We start from the raw sequence: 22,958 nt of genomic DNA, 5'->3' as shown, positions 1-22,958 counted from the left end.
TATACATGATTATTTATACACTTTGGGACTTAAGAATATTGGGAATACACTAAAGTGAAAGACAGTATAATGAGAATACACTTGAGCTGCATTATGTGTTTACTGAGAGTGCTCAGGAGCTTCACTGTCAGCCTCAGCAGCCTTAGGTTATCACTTCTAATGGTGAGAGCTAAGCTGTGCATTCAGATTTTGAAATTTTTAATGGGCCACAAAGAACCAAAATTTTCTTTCCACTCTGAACAACCTAAAAGCAGCATCTATGGATTTTTTCCTATTTTGTTTCACCCAGTTTGGCATCATATTAATGCAAATTTCATAATTCTTCCATGGTGTAGTTGTCAGACTTATCAAATAAAAACATAGAACAGAGCTAAGTTTAATATTTGGATTAAAAATGACTTCTGCAATATGTTAAAGGCAATTATCAATTGTTTAGCTCTGGCAGGTGAGAAAAGTTTTTGAAGAGACAATCAATTCAATCGTACTCTATTTGTGTGCTCTAATTTATGACAACCAAGATTGTGATGACCAAGATTGCTGATCTCGTCTGGGATCAGCATCAATGCTCTCAAGAGCCTCAGTGGAAAAATACACCATTTGATAAGGCAGATTATTCTGTTTCAGTATGTTCAGGTTATTTACAGAGTAAGGAGAATGAATTAGTATAAACTGGATGTTTTATACGGTGAAAAAATAAAATATTAAAATTCTTATCTATGTTATTTAATCTAATTATTTGTCCTATATCTTCTTTTGGTGTGTGGTTCATAATATATGGCTTATGTTAATAAAACTATACAGATATATAGTTAATAACTCATTTGTAAATATATTATTATCTCATGTTCAAATATATTTTTCTAGTACAGAAGTGTGATCCTTAAAATTTGGATACCATTAAGTCTTTAATTTAAAATTTGTGTTTTTTTCCGATTTCAACTTGACAGCAGAACTCAACTGCGCTGATGGTGTAGATGTGTGCTGGTGGAAACCTTTCACTGTTTGTTTCTAAGATAAATGGATTTACTTATTAAAGTTTTGTAGAAAGAGTAATAACCATTTAATCAACTAGATGTTTCCTTTATAAAATCAAACATATCTGGTGGTTTTAGAGCAACATTTTCTCAGTCACTAATTTTTGATTATTGTCCAAGGATACTCAGTGTCAACATTTTTGCATTGTCTCATATATTTTTATTTATGGAATTGTATAATGATAAGTGACCTTGAATCAGACACACTTTTATTTAAAAAAAACTGAGTGAATTTAATGGTGTTTCACTTTTTTAATGTCATGAAGCTAAATTGTTCTTAGCCCTGGATTAAATTAAAATGATAAATGATGTCTGAATCTTGGCCAAATAATATGAAACGGTAACTGCAAAATTATTATGCAAAATTTTACAAAGTGTTATAGTATTGAAGTTATCCCAAGAAAACTTGAGAGGAATTATTTTTCTTATTGAAGACTACGTATTTTTCTAGGCATGGTAGAGTGTCTCTGTATTAAGTGAAGTCTCAGGAAGATGTGACTATGTTGATGCAACTTCATGGTTGAAATAAAGTAATTAAAAGTAGTGGCTGGGCTCAGTGGCCCACGGCTGTAATCTTTGAGACCAGCCTGGCCAACATGGTGAAATCACCTCTACTAAAAATACAAAAATTAGCTAGTATGATGGTGGGCACCACATGGTGGGCGCCACTTGGGAAGCTAAGGCAAGAGAATTGCTTGAACACAGGAGGTGGAGGTTGCACTGAGCAGAGATCATGCCACTGCAATTCAGCCTGGGCGACAGAGTAAGACTCTGTCTCAGAAAAAAAGGGTAGTGTTTATCTTGTTGGTAACTGAGAGGAAAATATTAAAAAATGTGTTCTGAGATAAAGAGAAGTCACATAATAAATCTCTGGGATATGAACTAAACAGAGACAGCCAGAACTATTTCTATATTATACACAGTAAATTAGGGTTTGATTAAGCAGAATAATGTCCCCCAGTCCCTATAAGGATATTGACATCTGAATTCCAAGATATCACATTACACATTACAATTCATGAGAAAGAGAATATAAGGGTGCAGATAGGATAAAAATTGCTAATATGCTGATGAAATATCATGAATTATCATGGTGAGTCCAGTAAAATCACAAGGGTCAAAAACCATGGAAGACTGATGATGAATGAATTTCATCAAAATGATAGACCATGAGAAAGTCTTAACTGAATATATATTTTTAATTGTTTTAGTGAGTCTTTTCTCATTAACATACATTTAATTCAATTCCACTGTACAAATGCTATTCATTTTATATGCCCGATTGAAGTAGTAAATATAAAATGAGAGAACATAAAACAAGGATATGATTACTGAGATGAAGGCCAAGGTACATGAGGAATATAGATAGTGTGCACCTTATACAGGCATAATTGAAAATGTATTTGTTATATATATTCATAATAATTATATATGTATATATTTATCTGGTTTAGAAAATAGTGCAGGAGATACATTATCAAGAATTTATATAAGATGGGGTTAATCAAGAAAATGAGAGTAAAATAAAAATAATCATAATGATAATAATTTTGAACACTGACAAAAGAACATTGATGACACAGATGTATTTTTTTCAGGTCTTCAAAATATGTTTCTTCTACATCATTAGGATGAACACACATTTCATATGTTATCTTTGAAAAAGGCCTTTTATTTTCAAGCTGGCATTGGAATCTCGGCCAACATATTTCTTCTTCTCTGGCACATTTTTATATTCTTTAAGGATCACAAGCCTAAAAACCATGACCTGATCATCTGTCACTTGACCTTTGTTCACATACTGATGCTAGTCATTGCAGCAAAGCTATTGTCTCCAGATGTGTTTGAGTCACAGAATTTTCAGAATAACTTCAGATGTAAGGCTGTGTTCTACACATACAAGGCAATGAGGGGCCTCTCAATCTGCGCCACCTCTCTCCTGAGCATGCTTCAGGCCATCACCATTAGCCCCAGCACCTCCTGGTTGGTGAGATTTAAACATAAAATCACAAAATACAATATCCTGGCTTTATTTTTGGTCCCTCAATTTTTCTTTCAACAGTGACATGATTATCTACATTGTAGGTTTTTCCAGTGTGACCCAGATAATTCTGAATGTCAGTAAATACTGCTCACTTTCCCCAATAAACGTCATCAGAAGGCTGTTTGTTACTCTGTCGTTATCCAGAGATGTCTTCCTTGTAGGAATCATGTCTCTCTCAAGTGCCTACATGGTGATTCTCTTGTCCAGGCATCAGAGGCACTCCCAGCACCTTCATAGCACTAGCTTTTTATTAAGAACCTCCCCAGAGAAAAGGGCCACCAAGACCATCTTGCTGCTGGTGAGTTTCTTTGTGGTTATGTACTCATTGGACTTAATTGTCTCATCCTCCAAAATGCTGTTATGGGTATTCAGTCCTGTCATCTACAGTGTCCACAAGTTTATGGTCAATGCCTATGCCACTGTCAGTCCTATGGTGCTAATCAGATCTGATAAAAGAATCATCAGTATTCTGCCAAAGGTTCATTGGAAGTGCCATCCCTTTTTAACAAGTTAGTGATAAAATTTTCTAAAAATAATTTTGCTGTCATTAATTAAATTATTTAAAAACACAGAATTTGCTATCTGATTTAAATAAAACATCTGGAATTGCAGTTTTGTAATGTCTAATTTTTTTTTGAGATGGATTCTCACTCTGTTGCCCAGACTTGAATGCAGTGGTGCAATCTTGGCTCATCGCAGCCTCTGCCTCCTGGGTTCAAGCAATTCTCCTGCCTCAACTTCTCGAGTAGCTGGGATTACAGGCATGTGTCACCTTGCTCAGCTAATTTTTTTTTTTTTTCGTATTTTTAGTAAAGACAGGGTTTTGCCATGTTCGCCAGGCTGGTCTTGAACTACTGACCTCAAGTGATCGGCCTACCTCGGCCTCTCAAAGTGCTAGAATTACAGGTGTGAGCCACTGCACCCGGCCCGTCTCAATATTTTTTTAATTTCCTGGTGCTAAGAACTATATGTTGTTCTCAGTTCAGTGTCCCCCATGGTTTAATATTCCTAAAGCATGTCTCTCACTACTTAATTTTAATTTTACCTTTATACAGGAAAACATTTTCTCTCTTTTTTTTTAAGATGGAATTTTGCTCTTGTCTCCCAGGCTGGAGTGCAGTGGCACGATCTCGGCTCACTGCAGCCTCTGCTCCCAGGTTCAAGCGATTCTTCTGCCTCAGTCTCCTGAGTAGCTGATACTACAGGTGCCCACCACCACGCCTGGATAATTTTTGTATTTTTAGTAGACAGGGTTTCACCGTGTTGGCCAGGCTGGTCTCGAACTTCTGACCTCAGGTGATCTGCCCACCTTGGCCTCCCAAAGTGCTGGGATTACAGATGTGAGCCATTGTGCCCGGCCAGGAAAATGTTATTTTCCTGAGTGTATGCTTATGTGGCTCCTATTAGCAAGCATATCACTCAGTGTTACTACTTTTGAAAAAAAATGTATATATTTTTGAGATGGAATTTTGCTCTTGGATTTTGGCTCACTGCAACCTCCGCTCCCGGGTTCAAGGGATTTTCCTGCCTCAGCCTCCCCAGTAGCTGGGATTACAGGTACGTGCCACCACACCGGGCTGATTTCGTATTTTATTAGAGATGGGGTTTCTCCATGTTGGTCAGGCTGGTCTCGAACTCCTGACCTCAGGTGATCTGCCCTCCTCGGCCTCCCAAAGTGCTGAGATTACAGGAGTGAGCCACCGCACCCAGCTGAATAATAATTTTTCTAAGCATGCTTTTAAAGTTTATTTTTAATTGAAGATAACATTGTACAAGTTTATTATGCATAACAAAAGGTTTCAAAGTACATATAGATTGTAAAATAATTAAATTTAGCTAATTAATGCATTATCTAAGTTATTATTTTGTGGTGAGAACACTTAACATCCACTATCTGTGCACTTTTCAAGACTGTACAATCTCATAAGTAACTATAGCCACCTTGCTATGTAAAAAATATCATTAAATTTATTTCTCTGATATAATTGTAATTATATTCCTTTTGGCCAGCATCTTTTTATCCTCTTCTCCCCTCTAATCACCTCAGCATTTAGTAACTATTTTATATTTTATAACCATTTTAGTCTCTACTTTTATTAGATCAACTTTTTTAGATTCCACATTGTAGCAAAATCTTCTTGCATTTGTCTTACTGCGCCTGGCTTATTTCACTTAACATAATGTTTTCCAGGTTCATCTATGTTGTTATTTTATTTTATTTTATTTTATTTTATTTTATTTTATTTTAATGAGACGAAGTCTTGCTGTGTCTCCTATGCTGGAGTGCAATGGAGCACAGTAGAGACGTCGTTTCACCATGTTAGCCAGGATGGTCTCGAACTCCTGACCTCAGGTGATCTGCCAGCCTCAGCCTCCCAACGTGTTGAGATTACAGGTGTGCTCAGCCCATCTATGTTGTTTTCAATGGCAGGATTTCATTCTTCATATGAATAAATAGCCTTTCATTTGGGTTTCTATGCCATGATTTCTTTATCTATTTGTCCCTTGATGGATAATATGATTATTCTCTATCTTGGCTATTGTCATTAGTGCTGTGATAAGCATGGGAGTGAAGACATCTCTTTAACGTACTGATTTTATTTCCTTTGGATATATGCCCAATAGTGAGATTGCTGGTTCATATAGTAGTTTTATTTTTAGTTCGAGGAACCTCTACTTTTTTACATAATGGCTGTACTAATCTGCATTCAAACCAACAGTGCATAAGGGTTTCCTTTTCTCCACATATGGCCAACACTTGTTATCTTTTGTCTTCTTGATAATGACCATGCTAATTTAAGTAAGGTAATAACTATATTACTTTTACATTTCCCTGATGACTAGAGAGTTTGAGCATTTTTTCATATACCTGTCAACTATCTATTGTGTATCTATCTATCTATCTATCTATCTATCTATCTATCTATCTATCCATCTATCTTGTTTTGAGAAATACCTATTCAGGTTTTTGCTCATTTTAAAATTGGATGATGATTATTATTATTTCTGCCATTGAGTTATTTGAGCCCCTTATATATTTTGGATGTTAACCCCTTGTCAGATGCACAGTATGCACATTTTCTCCCAGTCTGTAGTTGGTCATTTTGTTTTTGTTTTTGTTTTTGTTTTTGACACAGAGTATTGCTCTTGTTGCCCAGGCTGGAGTGCAAGTGGTGCGATCTCAGCTTGCTGCAACCTCTGCCTCCTGGGCTCAAGCGATTCTCCTGCCTCAGCCTCCCCAGTAGCTGGGACTACAGGCTTGTGCCACCATGCCCAGCTAATTTTCTTGTATTGTTGGTAGAGAGGGGCTTCACCATGTTGGCCAGGCTGGTTGCAAACTCCTGACCTCAAGTGGTCCACTACCTCGGCCTCGCAAAGTGCTGGGATTACAGGCATGAGCCACCATACCTGGCCTGTAGTTTGTCTTTTCACTCTGTTGATTATTTTCTGTGCCATGTAGAAGCTTTTAAAACTTTAACATTTTATCAACTTTTTTTTCTGTTTTCTGGCTTTATACAAAGGTGAGACATTTTGCTCTCACTGATTTTATGAGCTTTTTCTTCATGTTGGTGTTATGAAGTTTGACCTTTTTCAAATTAAGGTTTATTTAATTTAAAATTGACATATAATTATACACATTTATGGGATACAGTGTGATATTTCAGTGCATTTATTCATTGTCTAATAGAACCAGAATAATTAACATAGCCATTGTTTTCAATATTTGTCATTTCTCTGTGCTGATAATATGCAAAATTCTCTCTTCTAGCTAACTTAACCTATATAATAACATATTATTATTAATTAGAGTCACCCTACTTTGTGTAATATAACACAAAAATTTATTCTGTTATTTTTAAATTTAATTTTTTTTTTTTTTTTTTTTGCGACAGAGTCTCGCTCTGTTACCCAGGCTGGAGTGCAGTTGCACAATCTCTGCTCACTATAACCTCCACCTCCAGGGTTCAAGCAATTCTTGTGCCTCAGCCTCCCATGTATCCGGGATTACAGGCACTCGCCACCATGACCAGCTAATTTTTGTATTTTTTGTAGAGACAGGGATTCACCATGTTGGCCAGGCCGGTCTCGAACTCCTGGCCTCAGGTGATCCACCTGCCTCTGTCTCCCAAAGTGCTAGGATTACAGGTGTGAGCCACCACGCCCGGCCTATTCTTTCTTTTAAATGATAATGTTGCAGTCATTGGCAAACCTGTTCTCATCTCTTCCTCCCCACATCCTTTCCAGCCTCTGGCCATTTTACTCTACTTCCATGAGATCAGCTTTAAATTTTACATAAAAATGATATCATGTGGGGTTTGTCTTTTTATGCTTGGCATATTTTAATTAACATAATGTCCTCCAGGTAAATCGATGTTGCTGTAAATGACAGATTATTATTCTGTTTTAGGAAAAACAGTATGTAGATTCTTCCAAAAATTAAAAATAGAACCACCCTATGATTCAGCAATTTCAATACTGGGTATATATCAAAAGGAAATAAAATCAGTATGTCAAAGAGGCAACATTACTACCATGTTTATTGCATCACTAATCGTAATAGCCAAACTATTACTTTACTTAAGAATTTTTAAATCTCTTCTTGATACTACATTACACTTCTAAACTTTTAAAGGACTTAAAGGTTTTCAGTTTTAGAAACTATTTAATCACCAATTCTTTAAATATTTCTTTTTTTATATAGTCTAGTAAAGCAATTAGATGTTCATTTCTTCTCAATCCAATCTTCGTATATGTATATATTTCATTCTCTATTAATTTGCCTTCTGTAAAATATGTAACTACATCAATTTTGGTTAGTGTTCTATTTTATTGGCCTCTCATCAGCTCAGTGTATTTTCATATGTAACCCATATGTTGTACATTACATTGTTTCACCACATTTGTAATAGCTTACTTTCAATTTGCTTTTTTTTCAGATATGACTTGAGAAGCTTCTAGTTTTTTTTCTTTGCCCATTACTTTGGTTTTCTGTTTTTTCATTGTACTGAAAAATATTTAAACATAAGCCAAATATCTGATGTTTATGTACCATATAATTTCTTTTGACTCTTCGTCTTGGTAGTTTATCTAATTGTGTGCAACATAATGTATAACTTAGTTTTCACATATGGAAGATATCATACTTGGAATGTCTCCAGTCTGTATGTTTCTTTGCTGATTCTATTTGCCTTGTTGGAAGTTGAACCCACATGAATCTGACGTTCTTGTGATTAGTCCTGTCTGAATAGAGCACGTGCTTCTTAGGTTGACTACTCCACTGGATTATTCCCTTCATTTACTCCTGGTCCTGGGAATTTCTCATATTTTTCTTCAACTATATTTAGCATAATGTGGATTGTTTTAACTTCTTGACAATTTTAATTATCTGTATTAAATGTTTAGAATATATACATTATTTTCCTGAAAAGCATAAATAGCAACAGTTGCATACATTAGTAAAATATGTCTCATAGATTGTCTATGACATAAAACGTCATCTTGTGTGAAATCTCAAGTTTCTTCATGTAGAAGACCTCCTTCCTAATACACCGTATTGTAATAATTTGTGAAGTGTGATTACTTTTTACTACTATGTATGTATTACATATGTATTATGCACAAATTTCAGAAACACTCCAATGAATATACAGCCAGAATTACTGTTTTATATCATATAAAGCTAATATGGGTTAAATCATTTACCTTAATTCAGATTTTTTCTACAATTACCATTATTTCTCATTAGCACTTCCCTGATATCAAAAACATAATGCGGATTTAGATTTTTTATTTAATCCAGAAGATGTTGAAAATGGTTCTAAATGGAGTTTACATGTGGCTAGATAATACTTGTTAATTACCTTTAACTTTTTAAATACATTAATTGAGGTATAATTGACAAACTAAAGGTGTATATATTTAGGATTTAGAATATGATGTTTTGAGACATGTATACATTTTTTAATTACCTCAGTTAAGCTAGTTAACATATTTATCACTTTACATAGTTACTTTATGTGTCTGTGTGTGAGTGGGTATGTGTGGTGAGATTACTTGAGATTTGATTTTGAAAAAATTTTAAGTATACAGTATTATTAACTATTGTCACCAGTCTATATGTTACATTCCCATCATTTATGTATTTTATAGCTGAAAGTATGTATCTTTTGACTGATACCTTGTCATTTCCTCCCACATCCTAGCCGGTAGTAATTATTATTCTTCTGTTCCTATGACTCTGAGTTATTAAAGATTTCACATAAATACAAAATCACGCGGTACTTGTCTTTTTGTATCTGGCTTATTTTACTTAGCATAATGTCTTCATGGTTCTTCAATGTTGTTGAAAATGGCAGAATTTTCATCTTCATTAAAGATAAATTACATACACATATATTTATCTCAATTTTGTTATATATTCATCTATATATGCTAAGTAGTAACCTCTCTAATTTATCAAATTATCTTTTCCATATTATCATTCAAATATAATATTGTTTTGCATTTATTATTAAAATTAATTTCCTGTCTTTAAAAAATTTTCATAAAATTTATGGGGTCAATTCAATCTGCCCTCTTGATAAAAGCCAAAGTTACATGTCAGTTTTACTAATTTGGATTAGATTGAGATTTTTATTGCCTCAAATAATAAGTATAAGCATTAAGGATAAAAATATGATTACATTCTTCATCTTACAACAAAGAAAACTTTGGATTATTTATTGGACAAAAGACTTATTCTATATTATTATTTCTATTTTTGTGTTACCTAAAAATTTATTACACATAGAATACCACAAAACAGGAATAAATAAATCGGTTGTCACAAATGATGAAAGTAAAATTAAGAAATAAGATATACTTCCCAGAGAATGTTTGTAACAAAAATAAATGAAATATGTTTTAGGTGATGCATATTCTAATTCCCCTGATTTGATTATTACATATTATATGCTTGTATCAAACTATCACATGTACTACGTAAAGATGTACAACTATTATGTGTCTGTAACAATTAAAAATAAGAAAGTATATATGAATAGATATGTATATATAAATAATCATGTAACGAGTAAAGTATTAATTAAAAATATTTCCACAAAGAAAAGTTTAGGGCCTGATATCTTATAGGTCAAATTCAATGAATATTTAATAAATACTATCAATTGTTTAAAAAAACTTTCAAAAACTGAAAAGAAATTCATACTTTCTAACCCACAACACTAGAGTTATTATACAATAAAATAAAGTATATAATAAAAATTAAAAAAATTCTCCAGATTGAAAAATAACAAAGGTCTTTTTTTGCAGATGATATAATTTTCTATATAAAAATATATAAGGAGTTCAATAAAATAGCCCTAGAACTATAAACAAGTTAATTAATGTCACTAAATGACAGATCAGAAAACAAAATTAAATTGCTGTTATAGACAAAATAAATCAACAATGAAAATGAAATAAAGAAAAAATATATTTATAACACCAATAAGCAGAAATATTAAAGTTTTAAAAGGAAGTACAAACATATTACACTATTTCTTAATTCAGAAAAATCATAGAACTGAATAAATTAACATACGTTAGATAATCAAGTTTTAAATTATCATTTTTAAGATTAGAATATCTCACAGATTGATCTACAGATTCAATAAAGTCTCTCCAAATTTTTAACTGTTTCTAATGGAAATTGACAAGTTCTTCCCAAAAACAAATATAGATAAGCTGGGCTTGGTGGCTCATGCCTGTAAACCCAGTGCTTTGGGAGGCTGAGGTTGGAGGACTGCTTGAGGTTGGAGGACTACTTGAGGCCTGGAGTTGAAAAACAGCCTGGGCAACATAGGAAGGTACTGCGTCTAGAAAGATAAAAAAAATAAAATTAGCTGGATATGGCAGCGCATGCCTGTAGTCCCACCTACTTGGGAGGCTGAGGTGGTGGAATTGCTTGAGCACAGGAGTTTGAGGTAACAGTGAGCTTTGATTGATCCACCTCACTCCAGTCTGAGTGGCAGAGTGAGACTCTCTCTCTAAAAAAAGATTTAAAAAACAATATAAATGTGCACAGAATACCAAATACACAAAACAGTCTTTAAAAAGAAAAATAAAACAATTTATACTTTTTGATATGAATTCTTATTACCAAGGATAGATTCATGTAATTAATAGAATATATTTGAAGATCCAGCCGGGTGCGGTGGCTCATGTCTGTAATCCCAGCACTTTGGGAGGGTGAGGTGGGTGGATCACTTGAGGTCAGGAGTTCGAGACCAACCTGGCCAACATGGTGAAATTCCATCTCACCTACAAATACAAAAAAATTAGCCAGGCATGGTGATGCATATCTGTAATCCCAGCTACTTGGGAGGCTGAGGCAGGAGAATCGCTTGAACCTGGGAGGCGGAAGTTGCAGTGAGCCTAGATCCTGCCACTGCACTCCAGCCTGGGCAACAGAGCAAACGTCTCAAAAAAAAGGAAGATCCATTTAAAAACACATTCATTTATGGCAAATTAACATTCACAAAAGTTCCAAAAAATTTCAATGTGGAAGAAACATCTTTTCCAAGAATTTTTCTAAGAAAATTGGCTATAAACGTTTAAAATAAGAAGTCAGACCCCATCTCAAATCAAATACATACTGAAATACTTAATATGAGCTGTAAAGCTAAATGTAAGAGCTAAAATGACAAACTCCTTACAAGAAACGCAGAAGTAAATTTTTATAATCTTTTATTCAATAACGATTTATTTATTTATTTTTTACATTTAGGTTTATTTAAGTTTAATGTTAATTCCATACTGTGTTTCAGTAGGAAGAATACAGATTCTGTATCTGTGGCTCCAGTCAGGTATCCAGTAGAACAAATTAGCTTCAAGTTACACATACTGAACAAAAGTGATTGAGCTAGAAGAGGGGAGGAGTGAGGGGAAGCAGGTAGGGGGATGGAGAAGGAGTGGGAACAAATAATTGAACACGCATGCAGGCCCTTTTCCATACCACCTGCAACGCTAACCCGCTTCAGTGGGAGAGTAAAAGTAGGCAAGAATGAGCAGCCACGATTGTTGAACTGTTACCAGCACCATGCTTTTCAGCAACATTTCAGTAGAGTTTGAAAAACTTTTTACAGCAAAACCATTTCAAAACCCTCTCCCCAAACAAACTTTAACCATCTCAAGCTAACACCGAGTTACTTTCAAACATTGGTATAAAATACGGTTTAAACAATTAGAAAAACTGAAAAATGATACCACTTTTGCCTCTATAGTGTGATTAATATCTCCCTTAGACGCTTGCATCACCTAGAAGCATCACCTAATGGCTTTCAAAGGTAATTTCCATTTCTAATGGTAATCTTGCCACATCTGGCACGGAGACAATACAGTAATGCTGAAAAAGCCTCTATGCGGTCCTGTTAGTGTCTTAAAGAACCTAAAAGCTGGGACCAGTAAAATCCACAGAAATTCACTCTTGCCTTTAAGAACTTTTGAAAACTGTTTAAAAAACAAACAAACAAACAAACAAACAAACAAAAAACAGGGCAGGAACCTAAATTCTGAGGCCAAATGTAAAAGTCAGATTTGGTGGTTCTCAGTGACAATGGGGAGTTGCCAAGGGGTGGGATAGGGAAGAGTAGGGTGGTCAGAGATGGTTTTTCTTGTTGGCTTTCATGTCTCACTGATTTTCATCTTCCACGTCCTGCAGCGCTTCTTTATTCTGTTCTTCACCATCACCCTGCATGCCTGAAGTCCATAGTGTCCTTATAGCTTTCTTCACTCAGCGTATCCAGTTCTGCAATTGTATCATCAAAAGCTGCTTTTGCCAACCTGCAGGCATGGTCAGGGGAATTAAGAATTTCGTAGTAGAATACTGAAAAATTTGAGAGCAAGACCTAAGCGAATAGGATGCGCAGGTGGAAGTTCTGTCATTGCAATATCACTAGCAGCTTTATAAGCCACTAGGCTGTTCTCCACAGCCTCCTTCCTGTCATTTCCTGCGGCAAATTCTGCCAGATACCTGTGGTAGTCCCCTTTCATTTTATAATAGAAAACATTGGACTCGCCAGTGTTAGCTGCTGGAATGAGGTTTTTGTCCAGCACATCCAGAATGTCACAACAGAGTGACTTTAGCTCAGTCTCAATCATTTGCTGATATTCCCAAATCATTTTTAGCTTGTCTTCTCCTTCCTTGTTTTCTTCTTTCTGTTCAATACTGCTGATTATTCTCCAGGAGGCTCTTCTAGCTCCAATTACATTCTTATATGCAACAGATGGGAAGTTTATTTCTTCAACTATCAGTTCCACATCCATCCCTGCTACTTTCTTCATTGACTACACCATTTCTTGGAAGATACTGCCAGTTCAGTTCCAGAGCACATTGTATTGCTCAGCCTGCTCGGCCAGCTTTGCCTGGTACCAGATCCTCTCGATCATCCACAGCGGCAGCCGCTCCCACAGGGTCTGCGCGACCGATGGAAGCGGATAGTGTCTCTGCCTCTCGCTCCGCTTCTGGGCAGCAAAAATGGCGACACCACAATCCGGGACTTTCCCCTGCCCACGCGGAAAACTGCTCAGCTCTGTGGCAACCGCTTCCTGGCAACTAATGATTTCTTAAATAACACAACAAAAAAGCATAATCAAGAAGAAACTGATAAACTTCATCAAATTGAAAAACGTTTTTTTCCAAACACCAAGAAGAATATATAATCTAAGCTGCATAATGAGAGACAATATTTCCAATTACATATCTTCTCGGGCTCTAGTATCCGGAATACAAACAAAACCAAAACAAACTCTTGTATGTCAATAATAAAAGGACAAATTACCAATTAAAAATGGTCAAGGGACTTGAATATATGTTTTACCAAAGAAGATATACAAATTGCTAATATGAACATAAAAATATGCTCAATATATTTTGCTATTAGGAAAATAAAAATCAAATCACAATGAGATAATAATGAACACACTATATTGGCTATAATAAAGAGACAATAACAAGTGTCGGCAAATGTGGAAAGTATGGAATTTCTATGCATTGCAGCTGGAAAGGTAAAATAATGTAGTCATTTTATAAAACAATTTGGCAATTCTTCAAAATTTTAAACACAGAATTGCCACATGGCTCAGAAATTTTTCTCCACATATGTATGCAAAGGAAATGAAAACCTAAGTCACACAAAGACTTGTATGTGAATGTTCATAGCAGCAATGTTTATAAGAGCCAAAGGGGAATACCATCCAAATATCCATCAGCTAGTGAAAAAATATGTGTCATATTTATGCAATAAAATCCTCAGCAGTCAAAGGGAATTAAGCAATAATCCATGCTACATTGGAAATAAACCTCAAAAATAGTAAACTAAGTGAAACAAACTAGGTTTCAAAAAGATTACATAATTTATAATTCCACATATAAGAAGAGTCCATAAAAAGCTCATTGATAGACAGAAAATAAACTAATGGATGTCTAAGGCCTGGGTGATGGTGGAGGGTGAATGAAAACAAGACAGATTTTACTCTGAGATGATGAACATATTTTAAAGTTAGTTGTGATTATCAATATGTAACTCTGTTATAATATTAAAAACAGGCTGGGCGCGATGGCTCATGTCTGTAATCCCAGCACTTTGGGAGACCGAGACAGGCGGATCATTTGGGGCCAGGATTTTGAGGCCAGCCTGACCAACGTGGTGAAACCCCATCTTTACTAAAAGTACAAACAAATTAGCCGGGCGTAGTGACGCATGCCTGTAGTCCCAGCTACTCAGGAGGCTGAGGCAGGAGAATCGCTTGAACCGGGAGGCAGAAGTTACAGTGAGCCGAGATCCCGCCACTGCACTCCAGACTGTGCGACAGAGCAAGACTCCGTCTCAAAAAAAAATCAAAAATAAAAAAATTTGACATTTACAATGAAAATGTCATTGTATTATGTAAATTATATCCCATTAAAGCCTATCAAAAATTAACATGCCAAAAGTATTAAAATAGCTTCTGACTTTAAGAAATCCAAGTAACAGACTTTTAACACCAAAGTTATTTCTGCTGATTTAATAAATATTAAAGAAGAAGAAGATACTTTAAATATCACAAGAGGACACAAGTGCGACCAAAAACATTATAGAGGTTACGTAAGCAAAAAGAAAAGTTTGTAAGGAGTATTTATGGATAGGAACCATCTGGTTTTACTAGACTAGAAAACTGAAGTCATTTACAGAAGACTACTGTAACTCAATTGTTACAAATAAGTAATGATGTCATCATAGAATGAGGAAAAATTAAAAATTAATTAATTAAAAATATTTGGAGAAGCAATCTAACATAAAGTTGGTTGATGGCACCCGTCTCTACAGTTAGAGTAGCCTATTGCTAATGCAAAAGCTGCACATTCATCGCTTCTTCAAAACCAATCTCAATACCCAAATCTGATACTAATCTCTAAATTTATTACTGTAATTTATGAGAAGATATCTGCCTATTTTTTATTACATAACATGGCTAATGTTCAGTATTTGAAGGTTTTATTAAAAATAACTTAAATTTTTTATTTAAAACTTATTATGGCAGTTAAAAATGTAAACAAAAATATGGAAATTATACAAAAATTCCTGATTACCCATCACAAGGCTCCAGCCATTATTTTCTTTCATTTTCAATTATTAACTCCATTTTCTGTAAAGTGTTAAATATAAAAATCTGTATTGTTAAATTTGGAGAAATTGTGTACCTCTAACAAAAAAAATGAAAATATTATTATGATTCCTCATAAATTTTTTTTTTGGAGACAGAATCTTGCTCTGTTGCCCAGGCTGGAGTGCAGTGGTGCGATCTCAGCTCACTGCAACCTTCACCTCCCAGGTTCAGGGGATTCTCCTGCCTCAGCTTCCCGAGTAGCTGGGACTACAGGCGCCCACCACCACGCCCAGCTAATTTTTTGTATTTTTAGTAGAGATGGGGTTTCACCGTGTTAGCCAGGATGGTGTTGAACTCCTGACCTCGTGATCTGCCCCTGCCTCAGCCTCCCACAGTGCTGGGATTATAAATATCCATAATATATACACAAAAATCCATAAATATATACACAAATATATATTTAAAAATATTTTTGGCCAGGCGGTGTGAGCCACCGCGCCCGGCCAAAAATATTTTTAAATATATATTTGTGTATATATTTATGCAATACATGAGATATGTTGATATAGACATGCAATATATAATAATTACATTATGGAGAATGAAGTATCCATCCTCTCCAGCATTTATTCTTTGTGTTACAAATAATCCAATTATACGCTTAGATATATTAAAATGTACAATTAAATTATTATTGACTATGGTCACCCTGTTGTGTTATATCAGGTCTTTTTCATTTCTTCTAACTACTTTTTGTATCATAAACTATCCCCACTTCTTCCCAACCCCCCCCCCACTACCCTCCCCAGCCTGTAATAACCATCCTTCTACTCTCTATCTCCATGAGTTTAATTGTTTTAATTATTAGCTTCCACAAATAATTGAGAACATGTAATGTTTGCATTTCCTTTCCTGGCTTATTTCACTTATCATAATGACCTGCAACTCATGTTGTTGCAAATTACTGGATCTCATTCTTCTTTATGGATATGTAGTATTCCATGGTGTATGTACCACATTTTCTTTATCTGGTCTTCTGTTGATGCACATTTAGGTTGATTCCATGATATTGCTATTGCGAATAATGTTGCAATGAACATGTGTGTACGTGTGTCTTTATGATAAAATAATTTACATTTATTTGGTTCTGTACCCAATAATGAAATTGCTGGGTCAAATGGTGCTTCTGTTTGTAGTTCTTTGAGAAATCACCACAGTGCTTTCCACAATGTCTGGACTAATTTACATTCCCATCAGCAGTGTACAAGCATTCCATTTCCACCACAACTTTTGCAGCATGTTACTTTTTGTTTGTTTGTTTGTTTTTGTTTCTGAGATGGAGTCTCGCTCTGTTGCCAGGCTGGAGTGCAGTGGCACGATCTTGGCTCACTGCAACCTCTGGCTCCCAGGTTCAAGTGATTCTCCTGCCTCAGCCTTCAGAGTAGCTGGGACTACAGGCGTGTGCTACCATGCCCAGCTAATTTTTGTATTTTTAGTAGAGATGGGGTTCACCATGTTGGCCAGGATGGTCTCGAATTCCTGACCTCGTAATCAACCCACCTCGGCCTCCCAAAGTGCTGGGATTACAGGTGTGAGCCACCGTGCCCGGCAGCAGCATCTGTTACCTTTTAACTTTTTAATAATAACCTTTATAACTTGTGTGAGATGGTATCTTATCCACTATCTAATATTTTAAATAATGTGCAAAAAAGGAAACAAAATCAGGTTATTCAGTATCAACAGTAACAAAAATTATGCACATCTGTACAACTTGACATCGTTACATTGCATGGTAGTTGTGAAAACATACATGTAGATAAAATATTTAAAAAAGGAAAGGGGCTCAAGATGGTAAACTAGTGACATTGGATGCCAGTTCTCCTTAGAAAGAACAATAAGTATTGTGAACTGGTAATTATACCTCAAACAGAATATCAAGGAAAGAACACTAGAACCTAATTGAGAACTCACAGAGAAAACCTGAGGAACCGAAGGAAAAGGAAGCAAGAGGCCAACTCAGCAGATACCTGCTAGGAACCTGGAGGGGCTCAGCATTGCTGAGGACAGGTAAGTAGGAAATGTTTCCACAGCCTACATTTCTCCTGTGGACTGCCACAGTCTGAACTGTGGGAGAGCTCCTTTGTTCTCATGAACCCTGACACTAACATGGCTGTTGACTTCGAGAACCCTTGAGAGCATAGCACCACACTGGGGACTCATACTGTGCTACTCACTTTCCACCAACATATAAGTGGTTGTGTCAGGATGCCACTGGGAAAATGCAGGTATTAGGGGACTGACTCCAGCCCTGTGAACCTCAGTTCCCCTATCTGCATCTCAGGAGCTACCGCTGACATTGGCCAGTGCCAGCTTGAAGGGCTGCAGTGGCACAGAGCTGGCTGGACCCAGGAATGACACAGTTCCCCAGAATTTTGGCCCTTACAGAGTGCTGCTCCTGGGAAAGTGGAGAGTTCAGTGAACCAAGAAGGCGAAACTGGGACAAAAGACAATCAAAACATTCTACTTTCAGAGTCCAATAGCTGCCTGCTTGGGGACTGTGAAAAGCAACTTTGCTCTCAACAGGTGCGAAAACTGTCCTCACACTGCAAATGAAGAGTGAAATGCTCTCCCACCAACTGCACAGCCTCTGGGCAGTGGCTCAAGCACGGAGAATGAGACCCCTCTTTTCCCTTCGCACACCACTGCAGGCACAGCCTCTACTACTGCCACAGGAAGTTGGGGTAGGTGAGCATCTTGAGCTGTGAGTGGTGACTGCAACCCGACTGGCAGCATGGACTTCAAGCCTAGGCTTAAAGAAAGGGCAATGGGCCGGACACGGTGGCTCATGCCTGTAATTCCAGCATTTTGGGAGGCCGAGGCGGGCGGATCACTTGAGGTCAGGAGTTCGAGACCAGCCTGGCCAATGTGGTGAAACTCCGTCAATACTAAAAATACAAAAATTAGCTGGGCGTGGTGGCGGGCACCTGTTATCCCAGCTACTCAGGAGACTAAGGCAAGATAATCGCTTGAACCCTGGAGGCGGAGGTTGCAGTGAACTGAGATCATGTCACTGCACTCCAGCCTGCGCATCACAGTGAGACTCTGTCTCAAAAAAAAAAATAAAAAAATAAGTTAACTAATGAGCTCCCTTCCAAACCAACAGAATTGCATTTTCTTACAGTGAGTGAGATCTGGAATACCAAATAATTTATATGCACATGAAAGCTTGAAAGGCAATGCTTAGCTAAGTGGCTCTCACCCTAAACTTCCATTTAAGAGCGTCTGGCCAGTTTGAAGAAATGCCATCCCCTGTGCCCTCGCCACTGCTTCTACCTATTGTTCTGGGTGGAATCATTCATGTGGTTCTAATTAATTGCCCCATGTGATTCCCAGGTGAGGCCAGGGTAAAGCACAAGGGCTCCCAAATCCTTTCAGGAGAGTTGAAAAGCTTTAAGCTTTTTCCCTGAAGGGAGATCACAGAGGCTCTCTGCTTGTATTTGGTAGGGGGCTAGTGAGTTTGGCCCATATTCCCATTGCTGTAACAGAAATCACTGGAGTCTGTGGCAAGGGAGAGTACTAGAGGGCAGAAAAATGAGAAAGTCTTTATATAGCAGTTCATTGTTTCTGAATTCTACAACAGAGGCCAGAAGGAGAGAACATTTTCTGCACTTTAAGGTCCTTCTGCCTGTGGGTGTGGTGGTACCAGGTAAAAAGTTTGTCCTGATGCCTTCAAGGACACATTGTCAAGATGAAGGTGAGATTTGTTCAGTTAATCTCTCCTGAGAAGGAATCCGAGAAGAGAGAAAAAATGGCTGATTCTCAGATAAGTGTGTCCCAGGTCAAAAACTGTGTCCACTTTTTCTTCTAGAATGTCATGTATCTAGAATTGCAATCATTCATTTCTACTTCTGATGTTTCTGCCTAACAAGATTATTTTAACTACCTTTTTCCTTTTCTTCTCATGACAGTGAAAGGACCTCTTCTAAATAATTCTCCCCTCTATACCAGAGCCTTATCTTCATTCTCTCCATCCAGGCTTCTTACATATCACAAATAATTCTCATCTTGAATTTATACTCTGAAATATTGACAGTATTCCCTGTGTTGACAGATCAGTCTGGTCAGGTGGGGATATAAAACATTCTTTTGGGGGATGGTGCTGGGTCCTCAGATATCAATGAGTGAGAAAAGTACACTGTTTATGTTCCATCTGGATGCTCCATCAGCTCTATGAAGAACATAACTTTTAAATGCACACTTAAAAAGGATGGAATTAATTGCCTGGGATAATTCAGAAGATAAGAAAAGGAATTAATTTTTTTAAATGTGCCTTCTAGGATGCTAAAGAGGGAGTATTTAAATACACTATTAGAAATTACAAAACATGGGAAACATATGTGGCTTGAATTTTACATCAAACTGATTTTTTATGATTAGATTCTGACTATGGTTTATGTTTTTTGGCCAGTAATCTTCCAGAAGTCATGTTGAATCTTCCCATATGTATCAGCACCTGATACCGATTTGTCTAATTAATTTTATTCACATGGTTAAGATGCTCTCTAAAGGATTCCTCCACCATAAAGTTACTTTTTCTTTGAACTCTATCATTAGCAGGTATCTTGGAGAGACTTTCTGATCAATGTGCATAAACAATCACATTTAATCTGAAAGTACCCCTTTCTTATCTGTTTCTCTTTGTTTATACCTTGCTTCAGAAAATGAAGGTTGTCATCATTGTTTACTGGTCTTATACACTGGGATAAAACCCAGGTTCTGTCACTTACTAGATGTTTTACAAAATATTTTTCTTAGCTAGAATCATTGGCATCATTGATGAGTTGTTAGCAATGCAGAAACTCAAGTCTCATCCCAAGTCTCTTGAATTAGAATACGCATTTTAACAAAATCTCCAGTTTATTGATGTACACATTAACATATGAGAGGTACCTTCTAACTTATTGTGACTTCTCCATATGAGAACTATACACAACTTACTCTGTAGGATGTAAATATAGCACTCAAAACTGTATATGCTTGTGTTTATGCCATGAATTGTATGCTGCATCATTCAGAAAACTATAGTACCTACACTGGTTTTGTGGATCTTATTTCATTCTCTTTCCTCAGAATGAGGGAATACATTAGAGAATCTTTCTGTATTAAATAGTATCTTATTGGATAATTCAAGTCTCTCGTGTAAAACAGAGCCAACTCTCTTAACTCTCATACACCTAGAGTCAAATTAAGAATTCTGCCCATGGCCACTTGCTAAATATGTGTGTGTGTTTGTTTTTTTTTTAGAAACTGCTAACATTGAAGGATGCAGCCATAGAATTATCTTAGAAGGAGTGGGAATGTCTGAATCCTGCTCAGTGGAATTTGTATAGGGATGTGATGTTAGAAAACTCAGAAAGCTTGTTTCCCTAGGTGAGAATGACATTTCCCCGGAATTCCTAATACACCCTAAGGTTTCTATTTGCTCCCTTTGTAGAATGATTTTGGGAGTTTTTGCTTGCTTAAATTATTTTTAGATCAATACTTTTAAGGGAAACTTGAAGGTTTTTTGGAATAAAGAAAGAAAATCTTCAAGATGTTTTATCTTAACAGAAACCTTCCCCTTTCTTGAGCTAATCTGTATCCTTCACTCTAGATTAGTAGAAATCTAGAAATTCAGTGGCATAAAATATTGTTGCCCAAATATTGAAATCCAATATTCATCACCAATTTTAAATTCAATAGTGTTGGATAGTAGAGCTAAGGGCCCAGAAATGTAAAATATGTTTTAAATATTCTAAAGGTTCTGTCAGAAAACAGTACTTTGAAATTAATTTTTTAGAATGTTTTATAATATTCTCTCCTCTCTACTGAACATAATACTAGGTCGGTAATTGGAGAATCCCAGCAAGTCATGTTACTTTTTTCTAACAGGTCTTGCTGTCTGTAACCCTCATCTGATCTCCTGCCTTGAGCAAATAAAAGAGCCCTGGAATGTGAAGAGACATGAGACAGTAGTCAAATACTAAGATAGGTAAGCATGAATGAAGGAAATAACACAGACCAGAGGTACAAAGGTCAAAAAGAATGCCAGACGTTAAAATGTGATATGGGACACTCTGCTTCAATGGAAATGTTTCCTAAAAAGCCACTTTTTCCTCTTGCTCTCAAATAGGAGCATCTTCTTTCCCATACCCTTAAATTCTCTAAAGACTCTACTTCCCATTCTGTGATTTTCCTTTGAGATTACTATCAGAACCAGAGTCTTCTTTATGGCTTATAAGGTACTGCATGATATGCCTGTTCTTCCATTGCTTTGGGGGGATACAAGAATATCTTTATTTTTGAGGAACTGCATGTTAGATCATTTTTAAAGTTTTCTTTTTCCATCATGTCTGAAATGTGTGAGAGCAGTGCTGATATTAAGATTTGTTTCAGGAATCTCAGGAACATCAATGACAAACGTGGCTTGTTATTTCTCTATTTTTTCTTTCTGATTTTCGCAATCCTAACAGATTTGAAGTGGTAGCTCATTATTGGTTTCATTTGCAACTGCCTGATGGTAGGTGATATTGAGCACTCTTTCACATACCTGTTGGTCATTTGTTGTATATATTCGTTGACAAAATATTTTGTAGTCTTCTGTCTATTTTTCAGTTGGATTATCATCATTATTATTATATTTACCTTTGCTTTGAATTTCTCATATATTTTGAATATTAAACTCTTATCATATATATGGTTTGCTATTGTGAGTATGATGCAATAAACTTGCAAATGTATCTATCATTTTAATATAATAAATTCTTTTTTGGGGTAGATTCCCAATGATAAGATTTCTGAATCAAATGGTAGTTCTATTCTTAGTTATTTGAAAAATTTCCATATTGTTTTTTTACAGAGGTTACATTAATTTATATGTTTTTGCTGACAGTGTATAGAGTGTTCCCCTTTTTCCACATCTTTGCCAATGTTTATTATGTTTTTTTCTTTTTAATAGTAGCCATTATTGCTAATGCAATATCTCACTGTGGTATTACTTTCTGTTTCTCTGCTAATTAGTGATATTGATCATTTTAAAAATATGCATGCTGGCTATTTGTATGTCTTTTTTGAAAAATGCCTAGTTATTTGCCCATTTTCAGTGGGATTCTTTGTTTTTATTACTATGATGATTTGAGTTTGAATTATTTGTAAATTCTGAATATTAGTTCCATGTTGGCACATAGTTTGCAAATATGTTTTTTTATTCTGTA

General features: G+C 36.0%; 1 protein-coding gene and 1 pseudogene across 1 annotated transcript; one reads left to right on the top strand and one right to left on the bottom strand.

Annotated features, from left to right (window-relative positions):
- Nucleotides 1-2,682: 2,682 nt before the first annotated feature.
- Nucleotides 2,683-3,592, top strand: LOC101131842 (vomeronasal type-1 receptor 48-like). Its single transcript, XM_019030792.3, is given in 2 exon segments — nt 2,683-3,059; nt 3,061-3,592. Coding segments are annotated over 2 exon segments (909 nt in total).
- Nucleotides 3,593-11,852: 8,260 nt separating this feature from the next.
- LOC101127515 (14-3-3 protein epsilon-like) lies at nt 11,853-13,506 on the bottom strand (annotated as a pseudogene).
- Between the last annotated feature and the right edge of the window lie 9,452 nt (nt 13,507-22,958).

This window comes from Gorilla gorilla, chromosome 6, assembly GCF_029281585.2.
Source record: "Gorilla gorilla gorilla isolate KB3781 chromosome 6, NHGRI_mGorGor1-v2.1_pri, whole genome shotgun sequence".
NCBI classification, from domain to species: Eukaryota; Metazoa; Chordata; class Mammalia; order Primates; family Hominidae; genus Gorilla; species Gorilla gorilla.
The sequence above is the reverse complement of the archived record's forward strand: the minus strand, read 5'-3'. Positions and strand labels throughout refer to the sequence as shown.